Source organism: Mastigoproctus giganteus, chromosome 8 (assembly GCF_048544385.1).
Source record: "Mastigoproctus giganteus isolate SK-2022 chromosome 8, ASM4854438v1, whole genome shotgun sequence".
Taxonomy (NCBI): domain Eukaryota; kingdom Metazoa; phylum Arthropoda; class Arachnida; order Uropygi; family Thelyphonidae; genus Mastigoproctus; species Mastigoproctus giganteus.
In genome coordinates, this window is record NC_143582.1 from 187,350,955 (window position 1) to 187,367,964 (window position 17,010).

The 17,010-nt window shown below is 35.3% G+C and overlaps 1 protein-coding gene across 1 annotated transcript in view; it reads right to left on the reverse strand.

Moving 5' to 3' along the window:
- LOC150082075 (dnaJ homolog l(2)tid, mitochondrial-like) overlaps nucleotides 1-17,010 on the reverse strand; it is a 108,834-nt gene that overhangs the window by 14,009 nt on the left and 77,815 nt on the right. Inside the window, exons 8-9 of the mRNA XM_090379955.1 lie at nucleotides 12,931-13,059; nucleotides 8,145-8,260 (exon numbers count right to left, since the gene is read on the reverse strand). Of these exons, the coding sequence (XP_090236081.1) occupies nucleotides 8,145-8,260; nucleotides 12,931-13,059 (245 nt within the window). The remainder of the gene's footprint in view (nucleotides 1-8,144; nucleotides 8,261-12,930; nucleotides 13,060-17,010) is intronic.

A 17,010-nucleotide genomic window follows, 5' to 3' on the forward strand; every position in this document is an offset into this window, starting at 1 on the left:
TGTCCATGCGTCGGAGATGTGAGGCGTGCATTGTAGCCCGTGGAAGAAACTTCAAACACTTACTTTAATCCACGTACCTTTTGCTTCTTTTCATGTATTATTAAAATGATTTCTCACTTACGGTCTCTTTTCTTTATGGTGCTTCTGTGTACAACACCGCTTCAGGAAAGCATTTCCGACCCCACATTGCTATATGATTTCGAGTTGTCAGGATGTACCCTACCCCTCTTAGAAGTTCTGAAACGTTTAACTGAAACACCCTGTATTTTATGATATATTTATTTATTTAACTGGTGCTTTTCTATTAACATGAGAGGGCACCAGTTACACTCTTTTGAGGCACAAGTGTAGCATGTTCTGGACACGCTTTCATTTCTTGAAGGAATTTGAAAGATGAGGGCATGTTCTTCTGCTCCTGTTTTACAGCTTACTGTATTTAATTCTACTAAACTATTAGATTCATTTGTTTACTCTTAGGTCTTCCTAAGTGTAACACTCAACATGTAGGGAACTACGTGTTGAGCATTATTTTAGCATAGTTATCAAATTTTGGCTTTCAAAAAAAAAAAAGCAGTTTTTTTTTTTTATTCACATTGCACTAGAAATTAAATTTCATTGACAAAATAGACATTTAATATTAAAATATAGACATAGGACTGTTTACCAGTACAGTATGCTTTTAAACATCAACTGATTTTGATTGCATTGAGAAAGATACTGTGGCAAACTTTTCCCTCTTGAGAAATGTCAGGGTCAAAGTCTCCCCCCCCCCATAAAAATGACACTGCTTGTCTAGACTTGGCTGTCAGGTGCATTTCTAAAGCTTCACTAGAATAAGAAGGCCAGAACTCAGTTTTTGTTTCTCCCACCTGGCTGAATATTTTATCATACTCAGCATTGCTATGAGGAATTTATATGCAGTACATGAAGTGATTACACCACATAGCTGAGTGATCAGACATGAGGGGGCAGAAGCACACGTTTTGGGTGGAATGTGGTTTAATCCTGCATGGCATCTAAATTCGGTTAGTGACTGTATTGTATTCATTGTCAAAATAATTAATGTAAACTCCTCTGAATTGGTGGTCATGCCAGAGTATAAAAAAAGAACACTTCCTGCCACCTGAAATTAAAAAATCACTTCTACAAAAGATAAATTTACCTTTGTTACTTTTTTCATATTTACAATAGATGGAAAATATTGCATATATATCTTCTGAAATTTTATGTTGTATTTATTTTGTATCTTACTGAAAGATGTTAGCCAGCTTCACACTACACAAATATTATGAAATTATTGCAATAAGAGAGCACAGTGCTATTACTGTGTGTTTCTGCCTTGCAATGTAGATTACCACAGCACACCTGACTTAAGAAATTTGCAAAATAAAAAAAAATTCATAGTTTTACTGTTTTTTGCAAAAAGAAAAAGACAGAGATAAAACCGAGTTTCTGTAAAAAGATGTAAACATTCTTTATTACCAACTATATTACAATGGCGAGATGGAGAAGGGTAAAATACAGTGAAAAAAAGACAAATTCTCCACCATAAATCCAGAATGTTGGCAGCTACGTTTTAGCCTTGTATTTTGCTATATTTGCATTCATTTTGCTCTAATAATTTAGCATTTTTGTCCTAGCTTCAGACACTTTAAGGTTTCAGTGCCTATGATATATAGGAAGGACTGTTAAGTGTTTTATTTTATTTTGATTAGTTTTAATTTATATCACTACACTTTTCTGTCAGTGGCATATTTCATACAGACATGCTATTATGGATATAAATTATGACTTAGTATTCCTACATTATTGGAATTAGCAAGAGGTAATCCTACTTGAGTGATGGTCAAAAAAGTTCTCAGAACAGTGTATATAAAATATGCTAAATTATAAAATAGGTTATTTTGATATCTTAATGTCTTATAACATAATATGAAAAAAATTATCAATGTCTTATGAAGTTTGTAAAAATTTTTTTATGTTGGTAGGAGAAAGAAGAATGAATAACTGTGTTTGAGATGGTACCACCCAGTTATGCTATTGTTGCAAGATGGCTGGTGGAGATCAAAATGAACGGGAGTCAGTTGAGGATGAACCAAGGTCTAGTTGACTATCTGAAGCAGTCAACTCTGAAATAGCTGCTTTTACTGAAAAAAAAAAATTTTAAAAACAGAAAAATTAAAGTGCCTGAACTTAAGTACTTAACATTTACCATGGAAGCATTTTAATAATACATAAGTACTTGCCAAAGTTTATGTAAGATGGATTCCAGAATCTTTCCATTCATGAGCAATATCAGAGGATGGAGTCATCAAAAGAGAATTTAAAATTAATTCTTAATTCTAATAGATTTTTATCCCATTTGGTGACTGGTGATGAAAATGGGCTAAATTTTTATGATCCTGAATCCAAATTAGAAAGCATACAGTGGAAGCTCAAGGGATCTACAATCCCAAGTTTCAAACCTAACCATCAGCCTGGAAAAGTGTTAGCCTCAATTTTCCGGGACAAAACAACAAGGGTTGTTGCTAATTGATTACCATGCACCTATGTGGGGGTGTTCAATAAATTATCTACCTAAGGTACTTCCCATAGTTATATTTCAATGATTCATGATTTATTATGTTCCTACATATCTCAACTTAAATCACACTAATTTTGATCCCATTATGTTTTTAGGTTGTGCTGTTGTAACAGAAAGAAGGAAGACACCTGTATTAAATTATGGATTTGCCGAAATTGGACCATCATTCAGTCATCAAGTTTCTCACCAAAGAAAGAAATGAGCCAGAGGCCATTCATGAAAGGATGGTGGCTATGTATGGCAACACTGCACCTTCAGAGTACCAGCTGAAATTCTGGTCAAAATAATTCAAGTGGGGGTAGAGAGTCCATCAAAGATGATCCACATTCAAGGAAGCCTGTGACCACTCCAGAAATGTGCCAAGCTGTGTAAACCCTTGTGCTGAATGATAGATGTTTAAAGGTGTTCAAAATCTCTAGGGAATATGATATATATCTCAGGGAACAGTTATAACCATCCTCCATGACCATTTGGAGATGATTAAGGTCAGTGCAAGGTGGGTACCCAGGTTTTTGACCCCTGTGCAGAAGCAATTCAGAATACAGTGTTGTGAGAAGAATTTACAGCTTTAACTTTCATTTCCAGAATTGTTACAGGTGATGAAACATGGCTTCATCACTGGAATCCTTAGACCAAGTAAGAATCAATGCAATGGAAGTACAATGGTTCTCTCCCACCCAAAAAATTTCAGACACAACCTTCAGCTGGCAAGATTATGGCCACCATTTTTTGGGATGCTGAGGAAATTTTATACATTCACTACTTGGAACACAAGCAGACACTTACTGGGGGTCATATGCATCCCTACTGTACAACCTAAGGGATGTCATAAAGGAAAAACACCATGGAAAACTTTCCAGAGGTGTGCTGCTTCTTCAGGACAACACTTCAGTGCACAGGTCACATGCTGTTGCTTTGAGAGAATGACTTTAGAGAACTTACCCATTCACCTTACAGACTGAATCTGCTCCCGTGACTATTTCCTGTTTCGATACTTCAAGGAAAATGTACATGGATGTAGCTTTTTGATGATAATGAACAACTGAAGTCTGCTGCATTCTTTGATGGCCAGGACAAAGAATTTTATCTGTCTGGTATTTCCTCATTGCCAAAAAAATGGAACAAGTGTACTGAAGTTCAGGGGAATTACATTGAAAAATAAAACTAGATTTTTGCCTCTATCTCATTTCCTTCATAGGTAGGGTAGATAATTTTTTCCCTGCTATTGTAAAACTTCAATAGCAGGGAAATAGTATGCAAAAGTTAAAAGCTGCAATTCAGGAAAAAAAGGATTAGGGAAGTTAAATTGTCAAATATTTTGCTTCTCCATGACATTACACCCATGCACAAATCCAGGTTATACAGGCTAAAATTCATCAATGTGGATTTGAACAATTACTCTCTCTGTACAGCCAGATCTTGTTCCAAGTGACTATTACTGTTCAGAAATATGAAGTCTCATCTTTGTGGAATGCATTTTAAAGTAAAGATGAAGAGCTAAAATAAGTAGCTGTAGAAGCCTAGTTTAATGTCCAACTTGAAGAATTTTTTTTTTTTTTTTGAAAGATTAAATTATTTACAGATTAAATACAATAAGCACATTTAACTCTCGGTTGAATAATACATTGAAGAATAAAAAAACACCAAATTTTGTATCTATGTCTATAAAAGACATAGATACAAAATTTGTTTTATACTCTGTTTAAAGTTCTGAAAACAGAGTAATTTATACTCTGTTTTCAGAACTTTTACACACATCTTATAAAACTGGCAGGCAGTATCATTAATCTTGTTCCTATGATACAGCACCCTGTTTTATTTTAGTATTTGGTAGTACATTGGTTTTAACATACACTTATTTTAGTTTTATTGGCTTTGTTTCTTTGCAACTTCTTTGCCATTGGTTATGTATGAAGTTACTTCACTGGCCTCATGATCAACTTTTTTCTGTTTAATGATTTAACTATATTTTTACCCTTTACAGAAAGTGATTTTTCTAATTATTTTGGATTTATAACTGAAACATGTCTTAGCTCTATGGACTTATGCAACTTCTTTGATAAATACTGAGTTAGATTTTCCATTAAGTGATTTCAAGTTTTGCAATCTAAGGTGTTCTGTTTGGTTCGGTTCAGGGATTTCATTTTTGTCAACTTCTTTATATTCTGCTGCACTTGGATTTATTTAGATCTTCTGGTGATATTTTATTTTTGGCTTTTCTGCTATATGCTGGCATACTGTGCCACCTTTATTTGGGTCTATATTATTGCAATTAGTAGTGAGTCACATAACTTATGGTTTTACAGCTCATATAATTGATAGGTAGTAACAATGATTGTGTACACTGGTATATTTCTAGAATAACAGAGCTTGCTGTTAGGCACACATGGGATTTTTGTTCTACTAGCTTTGTTTCTTTCTTGCAACTTCTTTCAAATTTATGGCATTTGGGATTATTTAGATTTCTTATAGTTTCATTCAGTAGACTGATTAAGACCACAGAACTTATAAGATTTTTCTGCTTGATATTAGTATTAGTAGAGGCATATGATGTAATAAAGCAACCTTATACAGCATCAACAAAAAAAAAAAAAAAAAAAACCCTTTCACACAACCATTCACTCTAAAAGTTTGTTCAGTTCTTCCTTGAATTTATTTAAACTATCAACTTCCACAATGACCGATGGAAGTTTGTTCCAGCAATCAACCACCCGCTGGCTAAAGGTAAATTTCAGAAAAATTTATTCTTCAATTGTCATTCCTTGATTTGAATTAATGTCCCCTCAGGTTCGTAATCTGAGCAAGAAGAAGAAGAATCCCATCAGCATTCTGCTCAACCCATTCAGAGCCTTATACACCTCAATCAGATCACCTTGCAGGTGCCCAGTCTCATGACGCTGCAATTTGCAGAATTTAAGCCTTTCTTGGTAAGAGCAGCCCTTCATTCCCCTAACCAGTCTTGATGCCTTCTCTGTACTAATTCTAGCAACTCTACATCCTTCCTAAAATGAGGCCTCCAGACCTGTGTGCAGTACTCAACGTGTGGCCTCACCATTACCTTATACAAGAAGATAATCACCTCCTTCTCCCTACTAGCAAAATTCCTGTGTATCATTGACATGGCCTTATGACCTGCTCTGGCAACCTGTCTGCACTGCTCAGAAAACTTCATATCTGACTGCACAATTACCCCCAAGCCTTTTTCATTCTCTACCACCCTGAGTGTAGTACCACACAGTTGGTATGTTTCTCTGGAGTTACTTCTACCCATATGCAGTACTTTGCATTTGTCAATGTTAAAATTTCTCAGCAATTCTGTCCAACTTTTCTAGATCCTGTTGGAGTAGCATACTGTCATTAACAACCCTGCCAGCCTTCTTATTGTCTGAAACTTCAACATTAAGCCTGATATGCCTTCATCAATATCACTGATAAATATACAAAACAACAATGGGCCCAAGACCAAACCCTGGGGAACTCCACTAATAACATTAGTCCACGAAGAGCAGTGTTCATTAATTACCACTCTCTGTCTTCTCCCACTCAACCATCCTTTTATTCATTGTAGCAACTTGCCCTTAATGCCATACTGCTCCAGTTTGTACAGTAGTCTTTCATGTGCAACAGTATCAAAAGCTTTCCTAAAATCCAAGTATATAATATCAAAATTATCTTTTGCATCCAGTTCCTTTGTGAATGCATCATAGTATCCAATCAAATTGGTCAGACAAGACTTTCCCTTAACAAACCGATGCTGTGTCTGTACTATAACTGCAGTCTTGTGTAGATGGTATTGCATTACTTCTTTAACCAGACTTCATTAATTTCCCCGGAACAGAAGTTAAACTAACAGGTCTGTAATTACTTGTGTCACCCTTTGATCATCCTTTGTGAATTGGGGATACATTTGCACATCTGGAGTCTGTGGGGAACTCCCCTGAGTCCAAGAACACCCTCATAATTATGGCTAAGGGGGTTTGCTTATTTCCTTTGCGGTCTCCTTTAATATATTTGCATAAATCTGCATAATTTCTTATATTTTTAACTTCAAAATATAATAACTTATATTTTGAAGTTAAATATAAGAAAGGTGGTGGTGCCTTTCTTATATTTAACTTCAACAATTTCTCCTCCACTCTGGTCTCATTTATTACAAAATCATTAAGTTCCCTATTAGAGTTTAATAAGTTTCTTGACCTCCACTTCCCTACAGAATTCCTCGTGCGAATGTAGATGCAAAATACTCATTCAGTTTTGTCAGCTATCTGGGCAGGATCATCAACAGTCGAACCATCAATATCAAGTGGACCAATCTGATTCATTCCCTTCCTTATACTGTTTTTATAAGTAAAGTCTTCCTGTTTTTTTTTGCATCCTTTGCCAAAGATTTCTCATAATCTGCCTTCACTTGCCTAACCTCCTTTGTGACTTTATTACAGACCAGCTTATATATACCACAGGATCCTGATAATTTATATGCATCCCATGCATTTTTCTTCTCTGCCACAAGTCTCATTAGTTCATCTGACATCCATTTAGGCCTAAAACTTGAAGAGTATTTCTTAGTTGGTATGAAAAGCCTAGTAGCTGCCAAGGTTAAATCCTTGAATGCTTCCCATACTATCTGTGCCAAACTAACTATAAATATGAGGACCTATCTTGTGGGGTTGATAACTTATTTTCCTGGTTAGTCTAAGTATAGTTGTTAGACTAACCAGGTCTAACATATTAACTGTTCCTTCTTCAATCAGTTAGAACAATTTGAAGGAAAGCAAGGTGGTATTGCTATCCTTTCATACCCTCCTTTGCCAAATTTCACTTGCCATTCACCATCATTTACCTTAGTTATGCCTATCTCTTGGCCTAGCTACAACTGGTAAAACACAATCACAAACAGACAGCATTGTCAACTATAATTTAAATATAAGGAATGATGCTACCACCTGACAAAATACCATCATGTATCAGCTTAAGTACTACAGGCATAAATATTATCTGTAACAAAGTAAGAAAATGCTCAGAAGAACTATTACAGTTGAATATAAAATATGAAAGTTACAATTCACATTTTTTACTTTGTAAGAAATATGATTTCATTTGCAACCAGCCTTACCAAGAGAGACAGAGAAAATTCCATAAGATATAAATAAGGAATTTCCTCAAAACTTAATATATATTCAAATGAATAACTGTTTCTTATCTTTTTACAGCTGTATTTCTATCTCCCTTTCTCTTTATGTACACTTGAATATTCTGGATTGTATTCTCTTACAATTATTTAAATTGTTTCCACTTGCATCATATCTTACTTCTTCTTTATCTTTCCACTGACCAGTTTGGTTTTAAAAAAAAAAAAAAGGACAACCATCCTACAAAACTGATAAAAGGAGCTAAAAAGAAAACAAACTATGGTTTTTAACAAGCAAGTGTTAAAAAATACCAAAATATTTTATGTGCAAGCATTTATACAGTAAATTTTCAGACAATACTTTACTTATTTTTCCTTCTTTTAAAACTGAAATTCTAAGTAATAGTTATATTTTAAACCTGTAAAACTTACTGTGGGACTTTGACTTTGATGTGAACATAATGATCACCACAACCAGAACTAGTCACACGCCGAATTCCTTTTCCTGGAAGCCTCAAGCGAGTATGAGAATTTGTTCCAGGAGCAATCTAAAGAATGCATGGAATGGATCAGATCATGGAACATGAATCAGTCAAAAATAATAATAAATAAATAAATAAATAAATATAAAGGCATCTTGCTTATTTTTAGGTTTGGGCCATTTGTGATCTGAACTTAAGTGTTACCATTTAAAATTTTACGATTTGTAAATTTAAATTTTGCCTTGAAGAGGAAAAAATAAAAAAACAACAGCAGTTGTATAGGATGTTCACTCTTCAGTACACTTGTTAACTGTGCCAGTTGTACTACTGCAGTTGTTCTGTGACTCCTCACACTACAACCATTGTATTATTATTATTTTGTTTTCTTAAAATAAAATTAGTTTGCATTCATTTCAGAAGTACCCCAGTGACTTATCTGGAATAAACCAATGGCAGGGAACAGCTTTCCCATTGAGGAAAAAAGCTTGATTAGACAAAATTTAAATTTAGAAATCACAAAATCCAAATGGTAACACTTTATTTTAACCTGTATGTTTCAATTAAAATGCACAAGAGTCTATCTCACTCACTCACTCACTCTCACACACACACACACACACACACACACACACACACACACACACACACACACACACACACACACACACACACACACACACACACACACACACACACACACACACACACACACACACACACACACACCAGAACCTTAGAAATCTGGAACTTTTTGAATATTTTCTGAGGGTAGTTGATGTACAAGCAGAGAGAGGGGAAACAAACAAACAAAAAAAGAGAGTATCACAGGTGCCAAATTTATGCATTATGTTCCACTGATAATTTCATCAATTTCTTTGTTTTACAAATTTCTTATTGTATGTTATTGCTATTATGCAGTCACAATATAAAAAATCATCCATTTTGTGAGACATCCAATACCAGTTCACAGTATAATACTTAACAATAGAGGATTGTGTATTTAGTTTTAAGGTGATTTGATTACTGAAACTGTATCACATTATTTATACTTCATATTAAAAAATATTGGGCATCACAACACACATACTGCATTTGAATCTGCAACCATTATTTCTCAGGCAAGTGTTAGCTACTGAACCAATTCAACAGAATACTAGTTAATATTTCCTTAAAGCTGGCAGCTATTGTTCTGTGGAGGTTTTAAGTATCAGGGCTACTATCTAATGAAATTTTTATCAGATCTAATAAAAATAATGAACTATACCTGAATACTTAGACTACATGCTTAAGCTTCAAAAAACCAGAATTTTCAAAAATTGGAAACATGCTATGTCCCAGGGCATGCTGGATGAAACTCGTATGTAGTACGAGGTTTGTATGTATATGCATGTGTGCATGTTACTTGGATATAACAAAAAAAACAAACTTCCCTAATACAGACTAATAGTTTTAATTTTCATTTATCTGTCATTATTGCATGTGCTTACCTTTTTGACATCAACAGTATTAGGTAGTTTACTACCACTACAATTGCAATTCTAACATCTTCAATTAGAGAAGATTTAGTCCAAAAAGTACAATAATAATTGTTAAATATTATTACTGTACAGAAACTATTCTCTCTACATAGTATTTTTAAAATTCAAAACATTATCCCTTATGCAATCACTATAAACAAACAACACTCATGTTTTGTCCTGTTAAGGAAAACTGAAATAGAAATTTTAATACAGTAGACTGTCGATAACTCAAACTTATCAAAAATATTGTTCTGGAGACTAAAAAAAAAAAGCTTGCAATCACTATAAACAAACAACACTCATGTTTTGTCCTGTTAAGGAAAACTGAAATAGAAATTTTAATACAGTAGACTGTCGATAACTCAAACTTATCAAAAATATTGTTCTGGAGACTAAAAAAAAAAAAAGCTTTCATAAGTTTAGAAATAAAAACAAAGTTTTACTTATGTATTTTCATTCATAGGTAACAAAACAAATGTAACTTTCAGCCATAATAACACATATGTATAAGCCTTTAATGAAAATAATTACTTACTTTTTGCTGCCCCATTTTTGAACTTCGTTTCTTTGCTGCCAAATCTCTCTCTCTTTTCAGCAAGAGTAGTTGAGTTTGACAGGATTCAGTTTGTTGCTCACACCTAGCTCTCATGGGCAGCACAATTCATAGAATCACCGTCCTCCTCACCCTGGGTAAAAGACCTGAATTCGAGTCCTGTCAATGATGAGAGGAAAGTTTTATGGGCCTTTTTCACAATGTGGCATTAGTCAGTCTCCTGGAAACTCTGGGTTTTTTGTCCAGCAAAGCAGAAAATTGACCAGAGAACACGTGCAATTTACAGACAGTATAAACGGAGCAGTAGGGTCTTAGCTGCTGATGTGCCCAAAACACAACTACAACAACAAACAGCACCTTCGAGGGATGAGTCATTAGCTGTTCTCATATTATTATTTTTTTTTTTTGCACCATCATCTGAATCAAGTTTTGATGCAAACTTTAATTTTTTTCCTTGTTGTTTATAATTTCTGTTATGGTTGACTTTCCAACCACATAAACACATAAAATATTGCTAACAAAGACCAGCTTTCATCCTTTGAAAGTCTATTTAAAATCCCAATCATCGATTTAATTGTTAAAAATTACTGCTTCATTTTAAAAGACAAAGAATACCACCATAACTACAGTATGATAAAATAAAACTCAGTAAATGTTCAGAATCTCTTCATTCCTATATCTAAACTTCGTAAACTTTTTACTCATGTCTCACTTGCATGTACCACATTGCAATATTTGTGTCCTGTTCTTTGTTATTGATTGACACTTATCTTTTTTTACTGTTTTAGATTTTACAGCCTCCCCCCCCCTCAAAAAATGTAAGTGACAAAAATATCAGATTGCAAAGTGTTATGTTTAGTCAGTACTGTATGTATATTAATTAATTAAGTATATCATTTAAATTTATTAATTGGTAAGGTAAAATAAAAGTATAAATTAGTGCTTTATAGCCTGTGGATTATATTCCTCCAGTTTTCGCTTGTTACAACTGCCATTTAACAGAATCAAAATTCAGATCGCAAACATGATCACAACAACCAGCACTTACTGTAAATATTTTATGACACCAGCATTAAAAAAAAATAATAAATGACTTGTTCAGATTTTCAACACATAAAATATTGCCATTCTACTGTATTTGAATGGCAAAAATAATACAAAGAGGCAAACTTTTCCTGTGTCTAAGGGAAAAAGAAAAAAAATCAATGTTTTTTATATACCCCTTTGAACTGTATCAAACATGTTACCTCAAGCCACTGACCTCAAAAGATCAAGTTTTCCGTAGCTCTGTAGGATATCATATTTCTGTTCCCTAGTTCTTATCTCTTCTGCTCATCCATTTGTTTTTTACTCATCTCTTTCAAGACACCTCAATTCAGTCCCCCATAATATCTAAGTTCAAAAGTCTACAGCTTCTAAACCAATCTGGTTGCCTTCTCTGAACCCTCTCCAGAATGTGTTTTTTTTTTGTTTGTTTTTTTTTATATGTGGCCTCCACACCTGAATGCAACATTCCAAGTGCTACTTGTCATAATCATATGTAGAAGAATAACAACTTTCTTCTTCCTGCAACTAAAGGTCCAATAAATCACTGATAACACATGCCATATGATTCCTAGCCACTTGTTTATAATGCAAGGAAAACTTCATGTCTATATGTATATATTGTAACCCCAAGTCTTTATTCTCCCAAACTACCTTTAACTACCATCCCAACTGGTCAAAATATAAGGTCTTTCACCTAGATTCCTATTCCCTAGCTGCAAGACTAAATTTATTTGCAATATCAGTAAACACCTTCTCAATCCTCAAATAATTGGCAAATTTTAACAGTTTCCCTGTTACCTTCATCAAACAGGGGTCCGGCACTAATTCCTGAGGGATCCCACTTGCTCTGTCTCCTGTCCTTTCTGCCAGCAACTGATCCACCTAAGGATCCTCCCTGCAATTCTAGGTTAATCTGGCTTATTATAATAACTACTCTACTAAAACTTATTAACATAATGTAAAAGTTTTTTCGTGCATCTAACTGTTTTATGATCTTATCATAGCAAAACTCAAGTAAAATTAGAGCTCATGCTATGAGAGATAAAAAACAGTGTATAAGTAGTGCACAGCTTTAACCACAAAGAAAGGCTTTACCCAAAAAGCAATGAGCAAAAATCAGATTTACTACAAATTGCCTCAGCATTGCGCTACTTTAAATAAAAAGCACTGTTTCACTGGAAAGTATATTGACTCTTATTCAAGTCTCACAACTGAGTTGTTCAAGTCTTCACAGTGCCTATTTATCCACTGATGACATTCCAATAAGAGTTGCAAACATGGTCTTGGTAATAGCATACATTTTAAATAAATAGCAGTATACTTCTCCATTGGAGCAGTGCTCTTTATTTAGAATAGTGCAGTGCAATACCAGGACTAAGGGCCTCCACAATACGAGATTTGATGCCCTTGAACAACCAGGGCATTGATCTCATTATGGAGACATAAACATGCAGTTAATCATTCCCATCAATAAAAGTAACAATAGCTGTTATGGAAAATATTTCTGTAACAGCATACAGAATCCCATACTCTACAAATTTCTATAAATTAATTTTTTAAAAAAGTATTTCTCTCACCATCTCTCTCCTCCCCACTTAAAATTTAAATAACTTTACCTTCACCATCAGATCTTCATATATTCCTTCTACTCTAAGAGTTCCACCTAAAATTGCTTGGGATATACTAATAGAAGCATCGGTATGTACATCAGGGCCATCTCTTCTAAAATAGTCATTCTTTGCAACCTTAGAAGGAAACAAAAATCATCAATATCATCAAGTAATTAAATATAAAATCACATTGATAGACAAATCAAAGGCACAAAAAACTAGTTGCATTTAGAACTTGCTTTCTACTTGCTTTCTTGCATTGTATGCCTCTACTAATGCATTTAGCATTAGTAGAGGCATACGATGCAAGAAAGCAAGCTTATGCAGCATCAGCCAAAAAAAGAAACACCTTCCATTTCATCCCTCCATTCATTCCAAATGCCTGTCCAGCTCAGCTTTAAATTTATTTAGGCTATTAGCTTCCACAACAAAAGATGGAAGCCTATTCCGCCAATCAACTACCTGCTGGCTACAGACAAATTTCCGCACATCTATTCTCCAACTATCTTTCCTCAATTTGAAACTGTGCCCCTTCAGGTTCTTAGTCTGAGCAAGACGAAGAATCCCAACAGCATTCAGCTTGCTCAACCCATTCAAGGCCTTATACACCTCAATCAGATCACCTCGCAGGTGCCTACTCTCCAGGCACTGCAATTTGCAGAACTTAAGCCTTTCTTGGTAAGAGTACCCCTTTGTTCCCCTCACCAATCTTGTTGCCCTTCTTTGTACTCTTTCTAGCAACTCTACATCCTTCCTAAAATGAGGCCTCCAGACCTGTACACAGTACTCTAGGTGTGGCCTGACCACTGCCTTGTATAATGGGATTATCACCTCCCTTTCCCTGCTAGTAAAATTCCTATATATCATTGACAAGACTCCATGACCTGCCCTGGCAGCTCATCTGCACTGCTCAGCGAACTTCATATTTGGCTGCACAATTACCTCCAGGTCTTTTTCATTTTCCATTTCCCTGAGTGTAGTACCACCCAGATGGTATGATTCTCTTTGGTTATTGCTATCCATATGCAGTACTTTGCATTTGTCAATGTTAAACTCCAGCTGCCACTTCTCAGCCCATTTTCCCAACTTATCTAGATCCAGTTGGAGCAGCATACTATCATTACTGTCATTAACAACCCTGCCAACCTTTGTATCATCTGCAAACTTGGACATTAAACCTGATATACCTTCATCAATATCATTGATAAATATGCAAAACAACAATGGGCCCAACACCGACACTTCGTGAACAAATAACATTTGTCCACGAAGAGCAGTGTCCATTGATCACCATTCTCTGTTATCTCCCACTCAACCATCCCGCCGACCGGGCTAGCTGGGTGGGTAAAGCGCCTGGCAACTCAAAGGTCGCGGGTTCGAATCCCGCCTCGGGCTTGGATCAAAGTACTGCAAAAAACCTTGGGAGGTGCACTATGGCCACAGAAGCCGATGCGCCAATAACTACCAAAAAAAAAAAAATCAACCATCCCTTTATCCATTGTAGCAGCTTACCCTTGATGCCATGCCTATCCAATTTGTACAGCAGTCTTCCATGTGCAACAGTATCAAAAGCTTTCCTGAAATCCAAGTATATGATATCAAAATTATTTTTGGCATTCAGTTCCTTTGTGACCACATAGTAACCAATCAAATTGGTCAGACAAGACCTCCCTTTGACAAACCCATGCTGTGTCTTAACTATTACTGCAATCTTGTCTAGATGATCCTGCAATGATTTTTTACAATTCATATACAGCTCAATTAAATTAATAATACAAAGTTATATTTTTTTTTTTTTTTTTTTGCCTTTAAAAATGATTTATTTTTCAGGACAAATAAATCTGACACCTGATTTAATAAAAAATGAACTCCTGCTTAAAATTTTGAGTTTCTCCCAGTGTGTGCAATAATACACAGGATATGAATGTTCATTACCTAAACAGAAATATCAAAAATTTTCATAATTAAACCCAAATTCAAATATTTCTTTTTCATCTTTTTTAATCTCATACATGCATATATTCAGAAAACCACTATCATTTCACTTTCTCTCTTTGATAATGGCATATTCAAACAAATCTGCTCCTCTGTTTTAAATGAGCAATCGGCAATGAAAAATTTCTAATGGTCATAAAACCATCCTACACCTTTAACAATTAGTGCTATTTAAAACAAATTCAGTTAGAATTGGACTAAATGAATATTTTGCATCGACATTCACACATGAGGAGTTATTCAGGGAGGGGAATGCCAGAGGTGTATTCAACTCTGGCAGTAAGCTAGATAATCTTGTAATAAATGAGAGTAAATTAGAGGAGAAATTGTTGAAGATAAACACAAGAAAGGCACCTGGCGTGGATGGAATCTATCCAGTTATATTAAAGGAGGCAGCAAAGGAAGTAAGCAAACCCTTAGCCATAATTATAAACGCTTCCCTGGACTCAGGGGAGGTACCCATGGACTGGAGATGTGCAAATGTGACCCCAATCCACAAACGTGGATCAAAGGGAGACAGGTAATTACAGACCTGTTAGTTTAATTTCCGTTTCAGGGAAATTAATGGAGGCACTGGTTAAAGAAGAATTGCAGGATCATCTAGACAAGACTTCAGTTATAACTCGGACACAGCATGGGTTTGTTAAGGGGAAATCTGGTCTGACTAATTTGATTGGATACTATGATGTAGTCACAAAGGAGCTGGATGCAAAGAATAACTTTGATATCATATATTTGGATCTTAGAAAGGCTTTTGATATTGTTGCACATGGAAGACTGCTGCACAAATTGGAGCAGTGTGGCATTGGAGGCAAATTGCTGCTATGGATAAAGGGATGGTTGAGTGGGAGAAGACAGAGAGTGGTAATCAATGGACACTGTAATTCGTGGACTAATGTTATTAGTGGAGTCTCTCAGGGTTCAGTGTTGGGTCCATTGTTGTTTTCTGTATTTATAAATGATATTGATAATGGTATATCAGGCTTGATGTCCAAGTTTGCAGACAATACAAAGGTTGGCAGGGTTGTTAATGACACTAATGACAGTACACTGCTGCAACAGGATCTAGAAAAGTTGAGCAGATGGGCTGAGAGGTGGCAAATGAAGTTTAACATTGACAAATGAAAAGTACTACATATGGGAAGCAGCAATCCCAGAGTAACGTATCAACTCTGTGGTACCACACTGACAGTGGTAGAGAATGAAAAGGACCTGGGGGTAATTGTTCAGGCAGATATGAAGTTTTCTGAGCAGTGCAGACGGTCTGCAAGAGTAGCTCATGGTGTCTTGTCAATGATATACAGCAATTTTTCTAGCCGGGATAAGGAGGTGATTATCCCCTTTTATAAAGCAATGGTCAGGCCACACCTTGAGTACTGTATACAGGTCTGGCGGTTTCATTTTAAGAAGGATGTAGAGCTGTTGGAGCGAGTACAGAGAAGGCAACAAGATTAGTGAATGGAACAAAGGGTTGCTCTTACGAAGAAAGGCTTAAGTTTTGCAAATTACAGTGTCTGGAGACTAGGCACCTGCGAGGTGATCTGATTGAGGTGTATAAAGCTTTGAATGGTTTGAGCATGCTCAATGTGAATGGGATTCTTCCTCTTGCTCAGAATAATTGCCTGAGAGGGCATAAATTCAAATTAAGGAAAGACAGTTGTAGGATAGCTGTGCGGAAGTTTGCCTTTAGCCAATGGGTGGCTGACTGCTGGAACAAACTTCCATCTTTCGTTGTAGAAGTTGATAGCTTAATAGATTCAAGGCAGAACTTAACAAACATTTGGATAGAGTGGATGGGTGAAATAAGGGGGTATTTTTTGGCTGATGCTATATAAGATTGCTTTCTTATATTGCATCAGCCAAATAATGCTAATGCTAAGTATTACTGCTTATATTTTAAAATTTCTAAATTATAACTAGTAATTACATAACTACTTAGAGTGCCTTTTAATTGAAACACCCTGTGCACACACACACACACACCTCTTCACTGTTCCTTTCTTACATTATTTTTTGTTTTATATAAACACCTCTAATTAGTCATATAGCAAAATATGTGCATTCCATGCAAAATTGTTGAACCTTAGAGAA